Source organism: Buceros rhinoceros, unplaced genomic scaffold (assembly GCF_000710305.1).
Source record: "Buceros rhinoceros silvestris isolate BGI_N320 unplaced genomic scaffold, ASM71030v1 scaffold4530, whole genome shotgun sequence".
In the NCBI taxonomy this organism is placed as follows: Eukaryota; Metazoa; Chordata; class Aves; order Bucerotiformes; family Bucerotidae; genus Buceros; species Buceros rhinoceros.
The window spans coordinates 38402-56162 of NW_010388871.1; the positions used below are offsets into that span (position 1 = coordinate 38402).

At 41.1% G+C, this 17761-nt stretch overlaps 1 protein-coding gene across 1 annotated transcript in view; it reads right to left on the reverse strand.

Annotated features, from left to right (window-relative positions):
- PPIL2 (peptidylprolyl isomerase (cyclophilin)-like 2) overlaps positions 1-17761 on the reverse strand; it is a gene marked incomplete at its 5' end in the record, with an annotated part of 70677 nt that overhangs the window by 35743 nt on the left and 17173 nt on the right. The window contains 6 exons of the mRNA XM_010131677.1: positions 2840-2946; positions 4137-4212; positions 5778-5938; positions 7333-7408; positions 15720-15809; positions 17657-17748. Of these exons, the coding sequence (XP_010129979.1) occupies positions 2840-2946; positions 4137-4212; positions 5778-5938; positions 7333-7408; positions 15720-15809; positions 17657-17748 (602 nt within the window). The remainder of the gene's footprint in view (positions 1-2839; positions 2947-4136; positions 4213-5777; positions 5939-7332; positions 7409-15719; positions 15810-17656; positions 17749-17761) is intronic.

Here is a 17761-nt window from a genome sequence, read left to right on the forward strand (position 1 = left end):
GTAGGACTATTTTAAAATTTAATTTGAGTGTTCCAAGTCCTTCTTCTGGACACAGGTATTCATTTGTCATATTTATAGAGCAACTTCATCCTCAAGCTTCCTAAAACACTCCACAATCACTGTGCAAACACAACCACTGCTAGGGTGGCTTCCCCAATAACCAGAGCACAGGGTATAACACAGCAGTTAAAAAAAGGAGCCTGTGGTCAGGTCAAGACAACAACAGGCAGTGCTCAGTCCTTAAAACGAGCACCACTGTAATATGGCTCATAAATCCTGTGCTTGCTCCTGCAGTTGCACTGCTTGAGAAGGCAGATGTATGAATTCCCCAAATCACTCTATCTTGTCTGAATTCAAACAGCAATGACAACCTAATATTGCTATCAGCTCTCTCACTCGCTGGAGTAGCACAGATCTGTGTGCTGAATCCAGGGTCCCAGACCTGGAGGTGTATCCATGTGTATCAGTACAGTGCCTTGGGCTGCAATTTGTTTCTCCGCCTCTTTCTGAAAAGCTAGGGTACTACCCATGCCAGCTAGGCTAGGAAAATCACAAAGGCTGAAAAGTCAGGCACCAGTAAGCCTGTGCAACATTAACTTGGGCGAGCATCACGGCACAGTCCAGTTCCCCCTAACCGAATTCAAGGCCCTTACTCACTTTCTACACTTCTGCAGGAAAACTAAATCCTGCACATAAACCACTTCACTGCACAGTTTCTAATTGCTCCCAGAACTGGTTCAGCCTGTGCACTGAGTAAGCCAGGAGAGCTGATAAAAAATGCAGCATATGATTAATGAAGACTATTGCCATGCATATTCACAAGCAGGGCGAGCCGAATGTGTTTAGAAAGGCTTGGTTCTGGCATTTCCCCATTTCCTACGTCTGTTTTTGCAATCTCGATAGATCCATTGTAGCTGATCTGTGTATATGTTTGTGACCTATATGCATATGTAATATGTTTACAAGATGTTTGCTCTATTGGCACTGAACTACCTCATGTGTCTAACCTCAGTGTGAATCAGGAAAGCCAAAGTTAGAAGCACAAACTCCTTATATAGTAAAGGGAGAAAAACAAGCGTCTCCCGGAAGAACTGATTTAATAAACCTAGGATGATGACCTAAAGTGGATGTTGTGAAAATGTCCTTAAAGCAGCAAGTTTTTCCTACTTATTCTAAATATACATCTTTTTCCCTTCTGCAGTGCCAAAGGGCTGCTTAATTCACACAGATTTAACCGACACAAACAAATGGAAGACAGAGATGGCTAGAGGCCAGTGTGCAAGCGAGTCTGGTTGTGTAAAACAGTGCACACTTCCACTGCGTACGTGAAGCAGCAGTGGGTGTGAAACAGAGATGAGTAGGAATTCTGGAAAAAAGAAAACACAGTGGATATCATACAGGAAGCTTGTAATGGGCAACAGAGAGTGGCTCCTCAGAACTGAGCGACACCGGTCACAAAGCCCCACGCTGGTAAGAATAGCTGCAGTCAGCCTGCACTAGCCAGGAGTTGGTTTGAGAACATATGGCAGAAGAAATGATTCAATGCAATCTGCTCATTCTGCTGCTTCCCCCAAATATTGCTGTACTAACATCCTCTGCTTTTTGCCTTACTACATCGTGTTACTATTTAAGAGCATGGAAAACACCTGTAGGGATGGCAGGGACCTACAGAATTTCTCGCATGATAGGCAGCTGTGGAGAGTATCACACTGGTTCCACATATCAGCTTGAGACCTTCACACGTATCTTGCTCCTTCCTCACGCCAGCGATAGGAAGAGAAAGGAAAGCTTGCAGGCTCGCCCTGTTTGCTCCTTTTGCTTTCCACCAGGCAAAACAGGATGTGCTCTCAGTGCCTATCTAGATTTCACACCAGGCATCCCAGCTCCTAGCCAGCACCACTGTCCTGAACTCTGAGAGGGTCACAAGAAGAAGAAATGTTACCATTTAAAACCCCGTTCGCATCCTTCAAGTTCCTAAAACATCTACCTTCAGGCCTATAATCTCCTGAGATAAAAATCTCAGTAAACAATGGAAGGTTTGGGCTTTCTACATTGAAAATTTTTTTCCTTTTATAGATGTGGCTGTACAATAAGCAAGCAGTGACACCTGAGACACAACTCTGTCCTAAGTCTTGCCATGTTCATTATCACATAAGCCCCATATTTCCCCCAGAATCAGACTGTACTGACTATAAAAAACTCTAGTCCGTTGTTTTTAAAACTGAATGTCAACCTCTTAATAGCAAAGGGAAGATGTTTGAACACTTGAACCTTAAAAACTGAAACAGCATGAAGTAAAAAACCATATTCTCAGTTTTTCATTTAGGTTTGTCCTGTAAAGCTCAGGATTTAGAAACAAATCTGACCATTTCTGGAGATCTTAACTACAGGTACTCAGGCTGACAGACTGCTCTCGGTTTCACTGAGGTTCTTTTCCTGGTTCTGCCAGTAACATGCTCAGTAACCTTGGGTTATTCTCCCTTCTCTGTGTTTTTCCTCTTTTTTTCCTCTCTGCCTTCCTTGTCATTGTTTGGGTCACTGTAATCCTGATCCTTTGAAGCTCTAAACATGTCCCTTGACATGTTGTAAGTAGTCCACTAAAATGTATGGGACTATTCACAGAGAATATTTATACATATAACAGTGTAATATATAAAAAAATATACATACATTTTACAATGGAGTTTTGTGTAAGTATGAAAACACACCGTAACAACTGAAAGCTACTTATTTCTCTTTATCTATTACAACTGCACGCTATCCCTTTCTTCGGACATTTCCATCACCAGCTCCTATCCCGTCTGTTATTTAGAGATGCATCTTGTGGGGCACACAGTACCATATCACAGTGCAGTTCCAGGTTTAGGTCTCCCTTATTAGTGTGAAGTCGCACATAGCCCTTCTTCTTCACGTATTTGTATCTCACAACATCTTCTTCGATAGCAGCTGTATCAAAGCAAAAGACAATAGTTAGCTCTCTAGAAGCTGACTTCTGAAATCATCGGCAAGCAAGCTGCTAGATTCTACTGTGTGACCTCTTCCCCCGGGGTACCGGGTCTTCAGGGATTGTACACAGCCATTATCTGTTAACCTCACTTTGATCGCTGTGCAAAGGACTTTCCATCAGAGAAAACCACCGGCCCCTCAAGAGCCAGCAATATCATCTATATTTTTAAGTCACAGAAACATTCAATATTACAAACTTTAATTTTCAAGTAATGTCTACCAATCATAAACATTACTTTGAAACCTAATTGTTTCTTGTCAAACTCGGAAGCCAAGAAGGTAGTCACCAGTCAACCACAAATTGCTGACATATGAGGACCTACCTACCCAGTTCTGAAAATAAATGAAGCTGTTACTGGAGAGACAAACCAAAGGATCAGTCTAGGATGTTTCCACTTCCATTTTGTCAAAATGCCCAGTTAATCAGGTATTTTCAACACTCAAAGTGTCACCTGCAAGTCACTGTAATCCACCAAATAAAGGAACTGAACTTAGTGAATGTGGTTTTTTAATGCTCTCACTCTTTGCCTGAGCGCGTGACATATTTCTACACGTTAGTGCCAAAAGCCAGACCTGTCTCTTCAACTAGGAATACTAATTGCTAAGCTATATAATCAATATTCAAATTAAATAAATTCTATTTGTGTTTAGGCTAGAGAATAAAAGGAAAACTTTCATGTACTAAACTGTGGTTTTGTGTAACCCTGAAATGCAGTAAATCAGAAGTAATCACCATGAAATCTGCTGTCATTCTAACCATTACCAGGTTAGGCCAAAAAGGTGGTAAAGATTTTGTATGCTATTTGAGGAGAGATTATACTTCATTCCTGACTTACATAAGTGGATATTCCATAAGTGGTCCCTAGGCATAGGAAATACCTCATTAATTTCAGTTTAACATAAGTAACTGCCATTCAAAGCCAAAGCTAATTCATAATTGCTCCATTATTTTCCGAATGAGCTCATGGGAAAGTAAGGATGTCTCAGCTCAGAGCATACATTTCCACTGCAACAGTACCGGCCAATTCTCAACGCATTCCTTCGGTCCTCACAAACACACGCGTGCTAGGGAGCTCGCTCTAAAACCAGGCAGCAGTTTTAAACAGCTTGTAGCTAGGTAGTGCTGATACCTGCTTCGTGGGTAGTTTCAGGCACCATTGCAGTGGAGGTGAAGGAAGCACTTACTGCTCCAGTGGAATAGTGAGCCTGTTTGCATAGGAAAAAGCAGGAGAAAAAGGCATTAGATCTCAGAATTTATCTACTAAAGATACTATATAAGCACTAGAAACACACAAGCGTCATCATTCTGAAGGCAGACTTTCTGCTCTAGCTCCTACAGAAACAAAGGCATGATGCAGAGATAATTCTCCATCTGCTACCCACAACATTTGCTCTGATAAAACTCTAGTTAAGGCTGCCCATGCGCGGAACTGAAGGGACTTACTGCTTCCACTACATTTTAATACATCATTATGCAAAGATTCCATTATAAGAATTTATTTGCATGTCCACAGGTGGAGACATGAAAGGAGTACTGCTGGCAAGACATCTGTAAAATTCTCAAACGTAGCTGAGTAAGTGGAAGAAAAATCCAGTGAACCACAGAGATACTGTGGAGGAAAGCAAACAACCCCCCCTCCCACACACGGCCCTTCTGCTTGCAGAGGCACTGTCCCATGGTTCCCAATGCCTATTCCGAGCTTTGTAATTCTCCTGCAGAAAGGAAAGGAAATGAGAACGTCACACATGGATTTCGTAGGAAATTACGAAGATCTAATAAAGATCTGGGAAATGCGTTTAGCGGCTCTGGGGCAATTCCTGTGAAGAACAGAGGGCAGGCCAGCGCTCTGTCCATAGGGTTTCACTGCATCCTGAGCCAGTTTACAGCTACACCCAGCCACACCATCAGCTGACAATCTGATTTTCCAGTGTGTGTAGAGCTCAGTGTTGACTCTCATCTCTATTTTCAATCCCTGCAACTTTTGTCTTCTTGTAACAACACGGTGCCCTGAAAAAAGGGCAAAAGTGATCCTACTCCTTGGTCACACTCCCTAATCTGACACTAAGCCTCCTCATTAAAAGCCATGTGCTGAATTGCTATTCGTGCTCATGTAAATGTAAAAAAAGCACGAAGCCACACCAGATCCCAGAATCTTGAAAGGAAAGAAGAATACCCTGTCTTGCCCATTTCAAACAGCCTTTAATGTCGGAAATCTAGATGCAGACGAATTGTTTCTCTTGGCAACCATGAACACACAGTAACACGCACCTGGAAGAACATCCTTTAAAATATCCCACTAAAAATCCTGCATTCCAGTAGAAAAAAACGGAGACGCAGCTGTGGGTGATTTATATATTTACCCACACCACAAGCGACTCTCTTGCACTGCCCTTAACGTGTGTTCTCTCTGCCAATAACTGCAGGAAGCAACGATAAACGAATTCAAAGCAAGAGATTACAACCTGGGAAAACAGGTTCTGCCAACATACGCGTCTTATCCGTATCATACAGGTTCCTCCTTCTTATTGTGCTCCATTTCTAAAGTGTTTAGGTTCCATTATAATGATGTAACAAAGCAAGACTCACTGACACGTACAATGTATTTCTACGGAATCCCCCTCATATTGTCATCTATGACAGACCTGCATGCAACAGTCAACAGAAGGAGTAGAGTCTGCTGATACTGCAATATGGCTTCCAAGCTGGGAAACATCTCCTGCCACTCCTGCAGAAGTCAGTCAGTGCCAAACTACAAATTAAGTCAACTTACTGCATTCAGCTTATCCACTTTCTTCTTTTCAGGAGCCTTCATGGTAGCTGCTAGAATATCATCTCCTTTGAATTCCTTATAAAGCTCCAGTAACGTCTCTCGGGTCTCTGTATTTGTATTTTTCAAATAGTAAGATGGATCTAATTTTGCTTTTTCTTCATCTAGGTAAGACAAAGTGAAATCATTCAGAGTTAAAGAAAAATTCTGGTTTGTTCTCCTTCAGTTTATTACATATCTAGTTATACAAAAATCTTCCAGATATTTCTTTGTTTCTAAAAATAAAAAGATCAAGTAATTATACATATTCAAATATATTAAATATGTAGAACATAACAAATAGCAATGCATAACACTAATAACAGCACAACTTGAAATATGGCACAATAAATGCCAGTATGATGAACTGTAACAAAAGAGAAAAAACACTTCAAATCAACTACGGCAAAAATTTCTTAGAAACCACTAGAAATTATCTAAGTTCTTGCAAGTCTCGTAAAATTTTTATAGAGCAATAAAAGACAAGATACAGTTGGGTACAATATAAACTTTATAAACTTCTGTCCTTTTTCTCCTCACTGAATGGCCAGGCCTGTGATGCAACTACCCCAAGATCAGATCATTAACGGGATACAAGGGGGAGGAAGCTGCTGTACCCGACTGTGGAATTTGACGTTTTTTATTTACAAAAGTTTACTCGCTCTCTGTATTGGTATGCCTACTATTTGCTGATATTAAATAGTCCCTCTCTGAGCTAATACACACTTGTTTTTAGGAGGTAAATAGAAAGAGAGATGCTTGCCTGCGGAATAAGCAGCTTTAAAAAAACCAAAGACACGAGCATAGTAAGACTCAGAAAAACACACCACACTTAGAATCAGCAATCAGACCTCATTAGAAACAGTTCTGAAGGAAACCACAAGGACAAAGGAGAGAATTTTCTTTCCTTCAGCAATTTACTATTAGCAGATACCACTAAGCATTTAGCTACCAAAAAAATCACAAAAGAGAAACAAACTTCTTAGATATCTAGAAAGGGGGGAAAAAGCATTTAATTTCTGTTATTAAAATAATTTTGGGATGATTTCAGAAAAATCTCTATCAATCTTTAACTTGGAAGATGTCCATTTTTAACCAAGACAGGATGAGCAATATGTTGTTGATACACATGAAAGACAGTCCAGCAGACGGGAAAGAGAAAACACAGGTTTCCTTGTCTTCAGTCTCGTACAAGGCTAACGGACCTTTTGGCAAATTATTTTTCCTCCTCTTCTCACTTCTCTCTCATCTACTTACTCTTAAAGGATATGGAAAGCTTTCCATATTTGCACAGCAGCTAGAGACAGTTAATGATTTCACAAAGAATCATGTCTTTGCTTCAAAATTTTTTAACACCTTTTGACGTGAAAGGGACATTTTCAGCAAGTTATTCACATTTCCAAGAAGCTTTCAAACTGAGGGATGTCTCTCCAGAAAATCTGTCAATTCCATAACACTGTCGTTGGAATTTGCGTATTTGGGGTGGTGTTTTCTCAGCCCACCTTCAATTCATTCTTACCTGGATCAATTACTTTTATGTTGTTCTTCACATGAAAGAAGTTCGAGACATTGAACTTATCCAGGTTTGTCGGATCCTGAAAATAACAATTAAAAACCCAAATATCAGAGAGCCTGGTAGGCATCCATTCCATGCACAGACTAGTCTGAAGGGCAGACACCACCATAACAAACAAATCAGGAGAGACAGTTCAACTTCCACACTCCCTAAACCACAGAAGGACTAAAAAACCAGAGAGCAATCAACCTCAGCCATCATCAGCAACGGGCTGCTCACAGCAGGCTCCTTAAGGATCTGGAATCTAATCCCAAACACAGTATTACACATATTTTGCCTACAGAAGTTACTAACAGAACTCAGCTGAGTCTGCCCTACCCTGGTGAGAAAAAAGAACAAGGGGCTGCGATCCCCCGATGCTTCCCTGCATTCTGCGGTTGGTCTAAGAGCCACCTCATCCCCATTCGCTGTCTCCTGTTTGTACCAGCGTGCCTGATCGCACATGCTCTGCGAACCTCAGCAATGCATGTCGAAATACAAGTAACCCTCAGAGCAAGTCTTTGCAGCCAGAACTGCTTTGATGTTTGGTTTTTTTACTAGTGAAATCTGTGCTTTCAGAATTACATTTAAAAATACAAAATAAATAATAAAACCAGAAACAAAACCTGGTATTTATTGAATTACCACTCAAGGAAACCAGCAAAAACACACAGTCCATTCACTCTGGGTCTTTCTACTATCTCCAGGCAACTTTCTGCATAACTCTGACCTTTCGTTAGAGAGAGTGAGACAAGGAATGCCTACTGGTGATCTACATCATACTATTATTAAACAGTGCTTAATCCTCTTCTTAAATGACTTCAAGGTTTTCTCCTCAAGCTCCTCTGCATCATAGAAAGGTCAGAACATCAGCCCAGGACACCCAGTCGTTTCTGGAAATTCTATCTTACAGAAAACAATTCAAAATCTGGACATCAAAACATGGACTGCCAGAAAAAGTTGTCTTTAAGATCCTGCATTAGAAACAGATAATCTTTAAATAAAACTACTAAGGAATAAGAAGTCTGGACCTGTTTTTCTAACCATTTTTCGTATCTCCTGACTCCTGCACTTAAGTGTATTTGTTTATGTATGTATGAATAGAGGTAATTTCAGCCTTGCTCTCTGACAGTCAGCAAGATGCATGGCGAAAGTCTGGAGAAAGTCCTCAGTGGGTTTCCAAAAGACACAGGTTGCCTCCTCCCAAATACCCTGCCGTAACCATGAGCTGCAGGTTTCCCAAACAGAAAGCATTGTCTGGCACATAAACGTACCACCTCAAAAGGTGAAGGAAGCAAGACTACTCACACTTCCCAGGAAAGGGAAAAAAATATATTCTGTGTATTAATATTAATAGAGACCAATGGATTTATAGAAATCCACGTGTCTGCCATTCATGGCAAAGCTGAAGGGCAAGACTGACTCCTGAAACCGACTTTTCACGGACAGGAGGGAGGGCAGGAGACAGCAGTAAAGATGAACCAGAAAACACCTTCACTATATTCCTCTAAATTAAGCTTCTTGATTTACTGATTTATTAATTGTTTAAAAATAAACAAAAGGACATCACGACTGCCAGCGCCTTATGAAAGCAAGAGTTCTGTGTGCAGGGTACCGCGAGTCAGATTAGTTCAAACTGTCCCACAGCCACAGCTCGTTCAAATGTTTACCTGGCTTAACAAGCGTAACTGCAGGCGCTGGGCAGCCGGCAAAAATGTTTACAGACTCCTTCCCTGCAAGGGACTTCCGAGGGCTCTCCAAATTGCCACTAGCCTCCCCACAGGCAACGCATCCATTACAGCACGAAGGAGAGCAGAGGCCACAGGGCAGCTCCCTCTCCTTGCAGACCACAGCCATCCTTCTGCTTTCTGAGACCTGAGACAACCCAAAGCCCCACAAGCGAAACCGAGGTCCTCCACACAAGGTCCTTCATCACATTCAGGTGGACCATTTGCTCACATGGAAACCTCAACACAGGTTTGGTTTACAGTGCTGTCCCTTGTGTTCCTGATTCTGCAAAGCAGGAGTCTCACCACACATCGAGAAGGCAGACAACCCACATGCCTACTACAAAACCATTTTCCCTATGTCAGTGGAAAAAACCCTCAAAAATGGTTCCTCAAGTTGAAACTTGAGCGTCATCTTACACAGGTCACCTAAGAGAAGTGGCTGACGTACAGATTTCTTCCTCTAAAATACAACATCATGATGCACTAGGAGAAATCTTATTAGAATTAGTTTAAGTTCGACAAATGCACATACTAAGCGTGACAGTACTGCGGTGAATACTAAGTTAAACACAAGACACCATTTGCTTCTACCATCCCCAAGAGCAGAAACACATCTGAGCAGTGCAGCCTTGCTGCAGGAGACACGAACCATTTCCTTACTGATGGCTCAGAGTCCCACAACAGCAGTCACACATTTTTTAAAGGTAAGTCTATGTTAATTTTGAAAGTGCACACAGTCTTTAGACACATCACTTCAGGAAGAAAACTGTCTAAACACTAATAATTACCCTGCCAAGTTCCTCTCGCTGCATCCGTGACAGTTACTGGGCACAGAATCAGAGCAGTCCAGTGAAGACACCGCAGGGACTGGCAGATGGACGTACCTGCATCGTCAAAGCCTTGAGCGCTAATGAGTTAACGGCCTTTTCTGGTCAGAGAAAGGCTGGAGCCGTGGCGACGGCTCCCAATCCTGTCAGGATAAAGGCCCAAAGGCCTCAAGAAGTAAGTTCTGTGTAAATGCACAGAAACCAGAAAGGAAGATGAACCATGACGAGTAAATCGGCTTACTTTTGTTTGTCTTGGCTTGTTTAAAAATATGTATTCAAACTACCATGGGTAGCAGTCTCAGGTTTTTTAGTACTAAGGTTACAAACCAAAAACGCTGGTTTAGCAAATTACTAGCTCAGATACAGACTTCAAAGGGTTGCTAACTACCACGACTATTAAAAATCTCGTATTTAATGTTTTTCTGAAAGCTGAGCTCTGAAAACGATTAATCTCAAGTTTTATTCCTCTTGGTTTTTTTCTGTCATTTTCTGGTTTCGCCTACTTAGGGAAACAGCTTAAACTCCATTAATCTTCAGCGCCATACACACAACCCCTTAAAAATCTGGTTAAAACCACAGTTTTAGTCCATGTGATTTCTTTGAGGCCTGATTCCTCTCACCATTTGGCTGTCCGTGCTGCATCCCTAATCACCTTCAGGACTGTCACCTTCACACGCTGACCCAGCGAGTCCCTTCCTCAGCAGCCCCTCTGCACAGGCACTGGTGCAGGATTCACCCTCGCAGAGCCCTCGCCCACCACCGAGAGGAAATCTGCTCTGACCTTCTGTCACACAGAGAGCAAACGAGAGTAGCTGAGGAGTGAAATATCAATTAACAGTGTGCGGCTCCGCTACCCCCAGCTTAGCTCATTAGTTATGCTTCCTGCCACAAATGCCAGTTGTGTTTAACAGCCTGTCGGGAGCCACGTCTTGTCCATGCCTAATTAGGTTATACAGAAACAATAAAATTGACATAAGGAAGCACATAACAGTCTGAGCCTCTTTTCTCCTTTCACACAAGCATTCTGTTTGCATTCTACCCAGCCTTCTTTTTTTTGTCTACTATTTCTCCCAGGAACCTCTTGGTGCAAAGCAGATTTATGTGTTACCCTACGTGGAGGATGAAAAATTGACAGGGGGCTAAGGGGAAACTGTTCTTAGTTCCTCTAAACACTTCCTACCAAATGGGATGTGAAAGCAGGGTACTGCAGCAGTCTTTCTTTGCTCTCCTCAAGACCCTCCACACTTGCTGCGATGGGAAGAAGTCCACAGGACTGTCAGAGCCCACCACCGTGTCCAGCAAAATACTACTTGAGCCTGATCCTCTCTGTGCATCCTGAGCTGGCGCAGGCAGCTTGCCCATTCTTGTATGAGGGAATCCAGAATATATTTATTTATGTACTTGCTATTAAGTTCCACATCATTATACGAAGAATAATTTGCAAAATATACAATTGAATTTACAGTAATTAATAATAATTTCTACCAGACTGCTGACCAGATTTTGTCACCAGGATTAAATGGTGGACAGTAGACTTCAAGATCTAATACTGAATTACACTGCAAAAACAATTTACTTGAAAGATAAGTTCAAATTAGATTAAACATTTAGATTGAAAACTAGCTGAAAACCTGTAAAAGATAAGACCGAAAGAATCACGTAGTTCTAAATTGTAGTCTAACACAATCTCGTGATGTCAAAACTCTTTCAAAGCTATACTGAATACCTTTAAAACAACTGCAGAGTGAAATGATGAGCCGAGGGAAATGATGAGCAGCAACATACCAGAATGGGAAGCAGAAAAGGCAGAACACTGCAAACAGGCTTCAGCAACACCAGCCTTCCTATTGCAGACACCCCGTCCCCACTCACACCTAAGTGCCATCATACCTCACCCATTAAGAATAACCAAGGAATCTTGAAGTACTTGAGCTGACTGTCAGCTGATAGCACATTCATGACATCCGCAAAGGATGCTAAGACGGGCTGAGCTGATCATCTTTCAAGGTTAAAGAAGACAAGTGGGTTTAGAGTTAAGAGAAACAGACAAAATACAACAGCAGTATTCCATCCAGAAGAGACATGAACCAGCACAGATGACCCCAAAATCATCTGAAATACTGATAAACTGCAAGGAGAGAGAAACTCGGAAAACAGTACCACCTGCACTGCAGAAGATGGAAAGCTTGACTTGAGTTTGTGGCAAGATCCCACAGATTAGAAAAGGAAATTTCACCTTGAGGGTAAAGAGCTATAGTCTAAAAATGCCGGTCACACCGAGACTGCTGGTGTCTAGGAAAGGTTTCACACGGAATAATGCCACGCGTACTGCTGTCGTTACCAGCAAAATATTAAACCAGAATCCATGACACCTTTTGCCTGAATAACTACATCCCGGTTTTGGTACCGTACCTTGCACCCCAGGATATGGTATTATTCTTTACCTCCTGCCCTGAGGGACTGGATAATACTGCCATATGTTGAGGAAAAACTGCCATGCACTACCCCAGGACATTTGCATTCCAACAGGGAAAAAAAGCGATTTCTGCACTGTAAGTCCAGGAAGCACTGTGGATTCCTTTACAAAGAGACACAGTATACATCTAAGATACCGTTACTAACAACTAAAGTTGTGATTTTGCTTTTTTCCCTTTCCAGATCCAAGAGAATTTGTTCTTTTTAACACGAAAACTTACTAGCAATAGGGCACCAATAACTATCGCTAAAACCAATGTGACCAGCTAGGATGGTTCTCACCAGAAAGGATAAGAGGGGTGGATTATAATTAAGTCTTTGAATACTGTTTAGCACTGAGAACAGAACAAAAAAATTTTATGCAATTCTCTGTCTTCTGGAAAGAGCAAAATTTTTTTGGCTTGTTTTTAATTATGTACATTAGAAGAGAGAGGTCAACTTTGAGATCAATTGCTATTCCGGTAAAAGACCATCCCTAGCAGCTGCAGGGCCGCCCCAATGTATCAACAGGGAAAAACACGATCATACAAATAAGCTGTAAACATACATTATTCAAGTTTTCCATTTATCAGGCTGTATTCCACTACCAAACACAGGTACCCCGTATGCTCCCCAGGACATTCAGAGTCAGTCTGTGGGAAATGCTGTTTTCTGTTGATGTATTACAGACAGTCCTGTTCAGCTGCTATTTGCAAAGCAAAGAATGTTTTTTACAGCAACTTCCTTCATATCTACTCTTTTGACAAAGAGCAGGGTCAGTGTTACCCAACCACTCCCAACTCCAGCTCCAGTACTGCGTTTACAGGAGGGAATGGGAAAACAACAAAGCGATACATTTCAACACAGAACCGAAAGGTTTTGGAGAGAAGTGGGATTTGGGCTAGAGCTCTAGAGCCACAGACTGAAGCTCACCAGATTGCAGCCACGAACTCTGGCTGAGAAACAAAGCCACAGGTGGCAGAGCTTGGCAGCGTGAAGCCACCACACTGCCTGCAGTGTTGTCAACAACAGAGCTTGCAGAGGACACACTGGTCTGTCTTTCAACAGTGTTCATGAAGAAAATACTCTAAGAAAATAACAACGGAGTCCTATACCACATTTACATAAGCGATGTCCACACCTAGGCTAGTCACACCACTGCAGGTGGCACTCTGGCCTCAACCGAGCCAGCAGAGTGGGGCAGCCTCTGAACAGGAGAAATCAAGGTACACTTACAAGTTTGCAGTGTGCTGTGCGGGGCATTAAATGGCTCTTATTTCTCATTCAACACCTTGAAGCCATTTTAGTCTGTCTGTTGAAAAACCTTTTTTTAAAAAACCACAAACCAACTTAGAAACTAACTGGTGAAGGGTCAAACTTTAGCTGGGTAATGGCACTCAGAAGGTCAACATTTCATCAGTCCAATCACAAGATGGGGGTTGGGGTTTTTTTGCTATTTCTAAACTTACTTGGGAAGAGTATACCACAAGATAGAGTGGTTAGCATCTCCTCTAGAGGACTTAACAGCAATCCATAATGAGTCGTTTCCTTAAGAGGAACGTGGACTACAAACACCATCCTAAACAGGCAACCCGGGCTGTGACCCCTGTGCAGCGGGCAGAATGACTGTACCCGTGACTTGACAACTATCATCACCTACCTAGTTTCTGTTAACATACATATTTCTCCAAGGAAGACAGAAACCCAACATGTCAAGAACAGAACGACAATGAAAAATATTTATAAAAATCCACACAGGGAGCACCTGAATTGCATTTTGAGATTTAGGAGACTACGGCATCCGTTTGCTCTTCTGAAAAATCAAAGCTAGGCATGAAACGGGAACACACTTGTATATACATTCAATTCCAAAGCTCCAAAATGGACCAAAAATCTTTCAAAATGGCTGCGCATTTCAGTTATTTGTCCAAAATAATTTGGTTTTCCATACTGATGCACAGAAACATTTTTAGTCACTCATTTGGTCTTTTCTTACTGTTCCAAATCCATTAGCAAACGTGCAGTTACATTCAAATAACATTCTGTCAGGAGCTTTCAGTCTGAAAAAGCTGGGTTTTGCTTCCATTGGATCAAAACCATTTTACTTTGTTGCACTAGCTTGAACAGCCACAAGCCCAAAGGAATAGAGGAAAAATATTTATAAACATGCTGCTCAACACTGAGATGAAGGGAAGAAAGGATTCACTTCATTTAAATTTAGACATAAATTAAAAATATTTTTCTATTCAAATTAGAGTGTATTAGTCTTGGTTAGTGGCAATTAACTGTTCATGAGATGCATACTAAATCATGACTCAAAACCAATGATCCTTGAATCTTTTTTCCCCTATTTTGAAATCATGCAATCTTAAAAATCCCTCCTTTTAAACAAAAGGTTTAGATCTTCTGATACTAAACTCCATCTGTAAATAACTAATCTTTTACACTCTAAAATTTACAGTGCTGTTTTAATTTAGGTTTTAATTCTGTTAAAATTAGTAAAAGACCAATACTAGTGTATCTTCAGAAGAAAAACATTCCAAGCAAGACCTTAAAGAAAATCCTTGGTTTGCTCCTTCTTTTATTCTACCTTTACAGAAACATTCTATAAAAAATGCTTTTCTGAAGCTTCGCCTCTTTTAGGCATCTTCAAAGGAGTAAGATGGACAGTCACCCTGAGTCTTAATGGAACATGCTGTTTATATACTTCACATTCTACAGACATGTTTCTCTGGTAACACAGACCACATACTGTCGGCTGTCTAGAGCTGAAGATAGTTCTGGACATGTCTTTATCTTCCCTCTGCCCAGTCTTTTCCCAGCGCATTCCTGTTAAGCCTCACAATAAATCAAAAGGTGCCGCAGTAATTTTTCAGGTAACATTAATAGACCACACGCCCCCCAAAATCCTAAGTGTAGTTTCATATCTAAAATTTATAATCATGCACAAGACCTTACATTCAGTTGGATACAGAGAAACAGTGAACAACCACAAGCACATCTGTCAAAACTCACATCTTTATGTGGCACCCTTGACTTTTTCTAGGCACCTTTTATTTTCTTCTGCAATTTACAAAGTTTAACAATCTGCTTATCTGCAGGGCACACAATAATCACTTTAGAGATTTGTCAAGCTCTAAGCTATACAGCATCTTCGTGGCTCATCTGGATAACCAAGAAAATACAGCAGTTTGCTGACGACCCACCTCCAAGACACACAGACAGACAAAATTTCTCTGTTCAGTTATTCTAGATTCCTGCTATAACATGGTACATAACAACATTTCATCCTCTGCTAAAAAGCTCTATAGTAAGACACATAACCAAGAGAAAAATGTACCTGCAGAGTCACAATGTCTTGCCGAGTGAAGGGCTCATCTGTCAAAAGATCCTTGTAGCTCTTTGGCTTTATGTTCAGTTGCTCAACAGCCTAACAGCCAGGCAGAAGACACAGATAATAAAAACTGGATTCTAACGGGTAAATAGTACAAGTAAGTATGTGGTACCAATAAAACCTTACGGTACCAATGATAAAGAACACAATTTCACCCTCACTCTCAACTGGCAGCTGCAATATTTTCATTGTGTGCTTTAACAGATGAGAAGCTTTTGTCTTTCATCCCTAAGAAACTCGGCAGATTTGTGTGGCTTGGTGTTTTGTTTTTTTTTTTTTTTTTTTTTTTTTTTTTTTTTTTTTTTTTTTTTTTTTTTTTTTTTTTTTTTTTTTTTTTTTTTTTAAAAAGAACCTTGCAGTCTCCATTCCAAAGTCACGTATAGTATTTTAGCCAAATTAATCATAAAAGCACTGCCAAAATCAAAACATCTTGCTTGCAGTTTTTGAAGTTCTTTACAGATGGTGTACGACAGGCAGCTTTATCAAGGGGTCTGTATCTCCCCCACTGCCAGCACCCCTCGGGGAAACACGCGTGTCCCAGGCCAGTTCGTGCAACTGCAGCGCTGCAGGAGCCGCTCGCACTCTGTCCACCCCGACTGCTGCACCCAGCCTGCAGCAACGCTTCCGCGCACCTGAGAAAACTCAATGATGCTCCACAAAGCAGCAGCGTGTTACTTCAAGGAATCAACGTGCAATAAATGCTTTGTGGTTATGAACAAATACACCATAAAGAGACAACCAGGGGCACCTACCTGCAAAAAAACCTTAGTCTGTCCTATGCACCTAAATGTCCCCCATGCCCTCAGGTGAAAGCGACAGTGTCTTTCTAGTACCTCCGGAAGTCTGTAAATTAAGGCTACGCTTATTTAAAAAAATGATAAAGGCAGTTGTTTCAAGCGGTACACCACAGGAGAGAGAGACCCCCGCGCACAGCTTGTTTTGGAAGCCCGGTACTTTAGACTTTTACATTTGAGCAATACTTTTATAACACTGACAAGCATTTAACAAAGATGATTCTTAAACTTATTCTTGTCTTTTAACCACAGCAATTAAAGCATCATGCTTCCAGAACAAACAGAAAATACTTTCTATTTTAACCTAATCTTGACTGCTCTCACAGCTGGAATGAAGACAGTTCAACCACAAACGAGTGGGTTTTCAAAAACACGATGAATCCAGCCTTTTCCTTGACTGCAATGGTTTCAACTTGTTCCTCTCTCAGCATCTGAAAGTCCTGCTGGAATTTCCCATCAAGAGACTTCAAAAAGCAGATGTTTCACTGTTCAGACTTTACAACACTGGATGTGGATCCATTAATTGAAGGATTTGTTTGCTACTGAAAAATAAATAAACCTTGCTTTTACAGCAAGGATTATGCAGACAAGTCACAACTAAAATTCCACCTGGGTTCACACAAATGTTCACAACACACAAATAAAAATGAAGTTCAAGTGGCCATTAAGGCATTCTGTCTGTTCTTTCCCCAGCTCCAGTCAAAATAGTCTTTTTAATTCATTGATCAAATGGAAATGAGGCAATTTGTGTTTTAGCGATGATTCTGTATCAGAAAGAAGACAACAGAAAATTTGCCTATTAATTGAACTGAGGAGCATATCAACGCTACTCATTTCGGTCTACAAGATTTGGTGCATGCATATTAACTTAGGAAAAGGTTTATCTTTTACATCACATTCCAGGGTTCTTTGTATTTTGAAGGCAAAAATTGGACAACAATTTGTGAAGTCAGTTCATCTCCTTGTACTTTAATTTCCCTGGCTGTAAAACAAGAATAAAACTCCCCTATCTTCCTAAAGCATTTTGTGATCTTGAATGAAATGCATCAAACATGAAATACTAAAACCAAAATGCAACAGAGAACCTACCTCATAGGCAAACACATTTCCAGTTGTCTTGATGGCCACAATATGGGAGTTATTGGTGAACACAGTAAACAGCACTGGACAGTGGTATTTACCTGATGTAGGGAA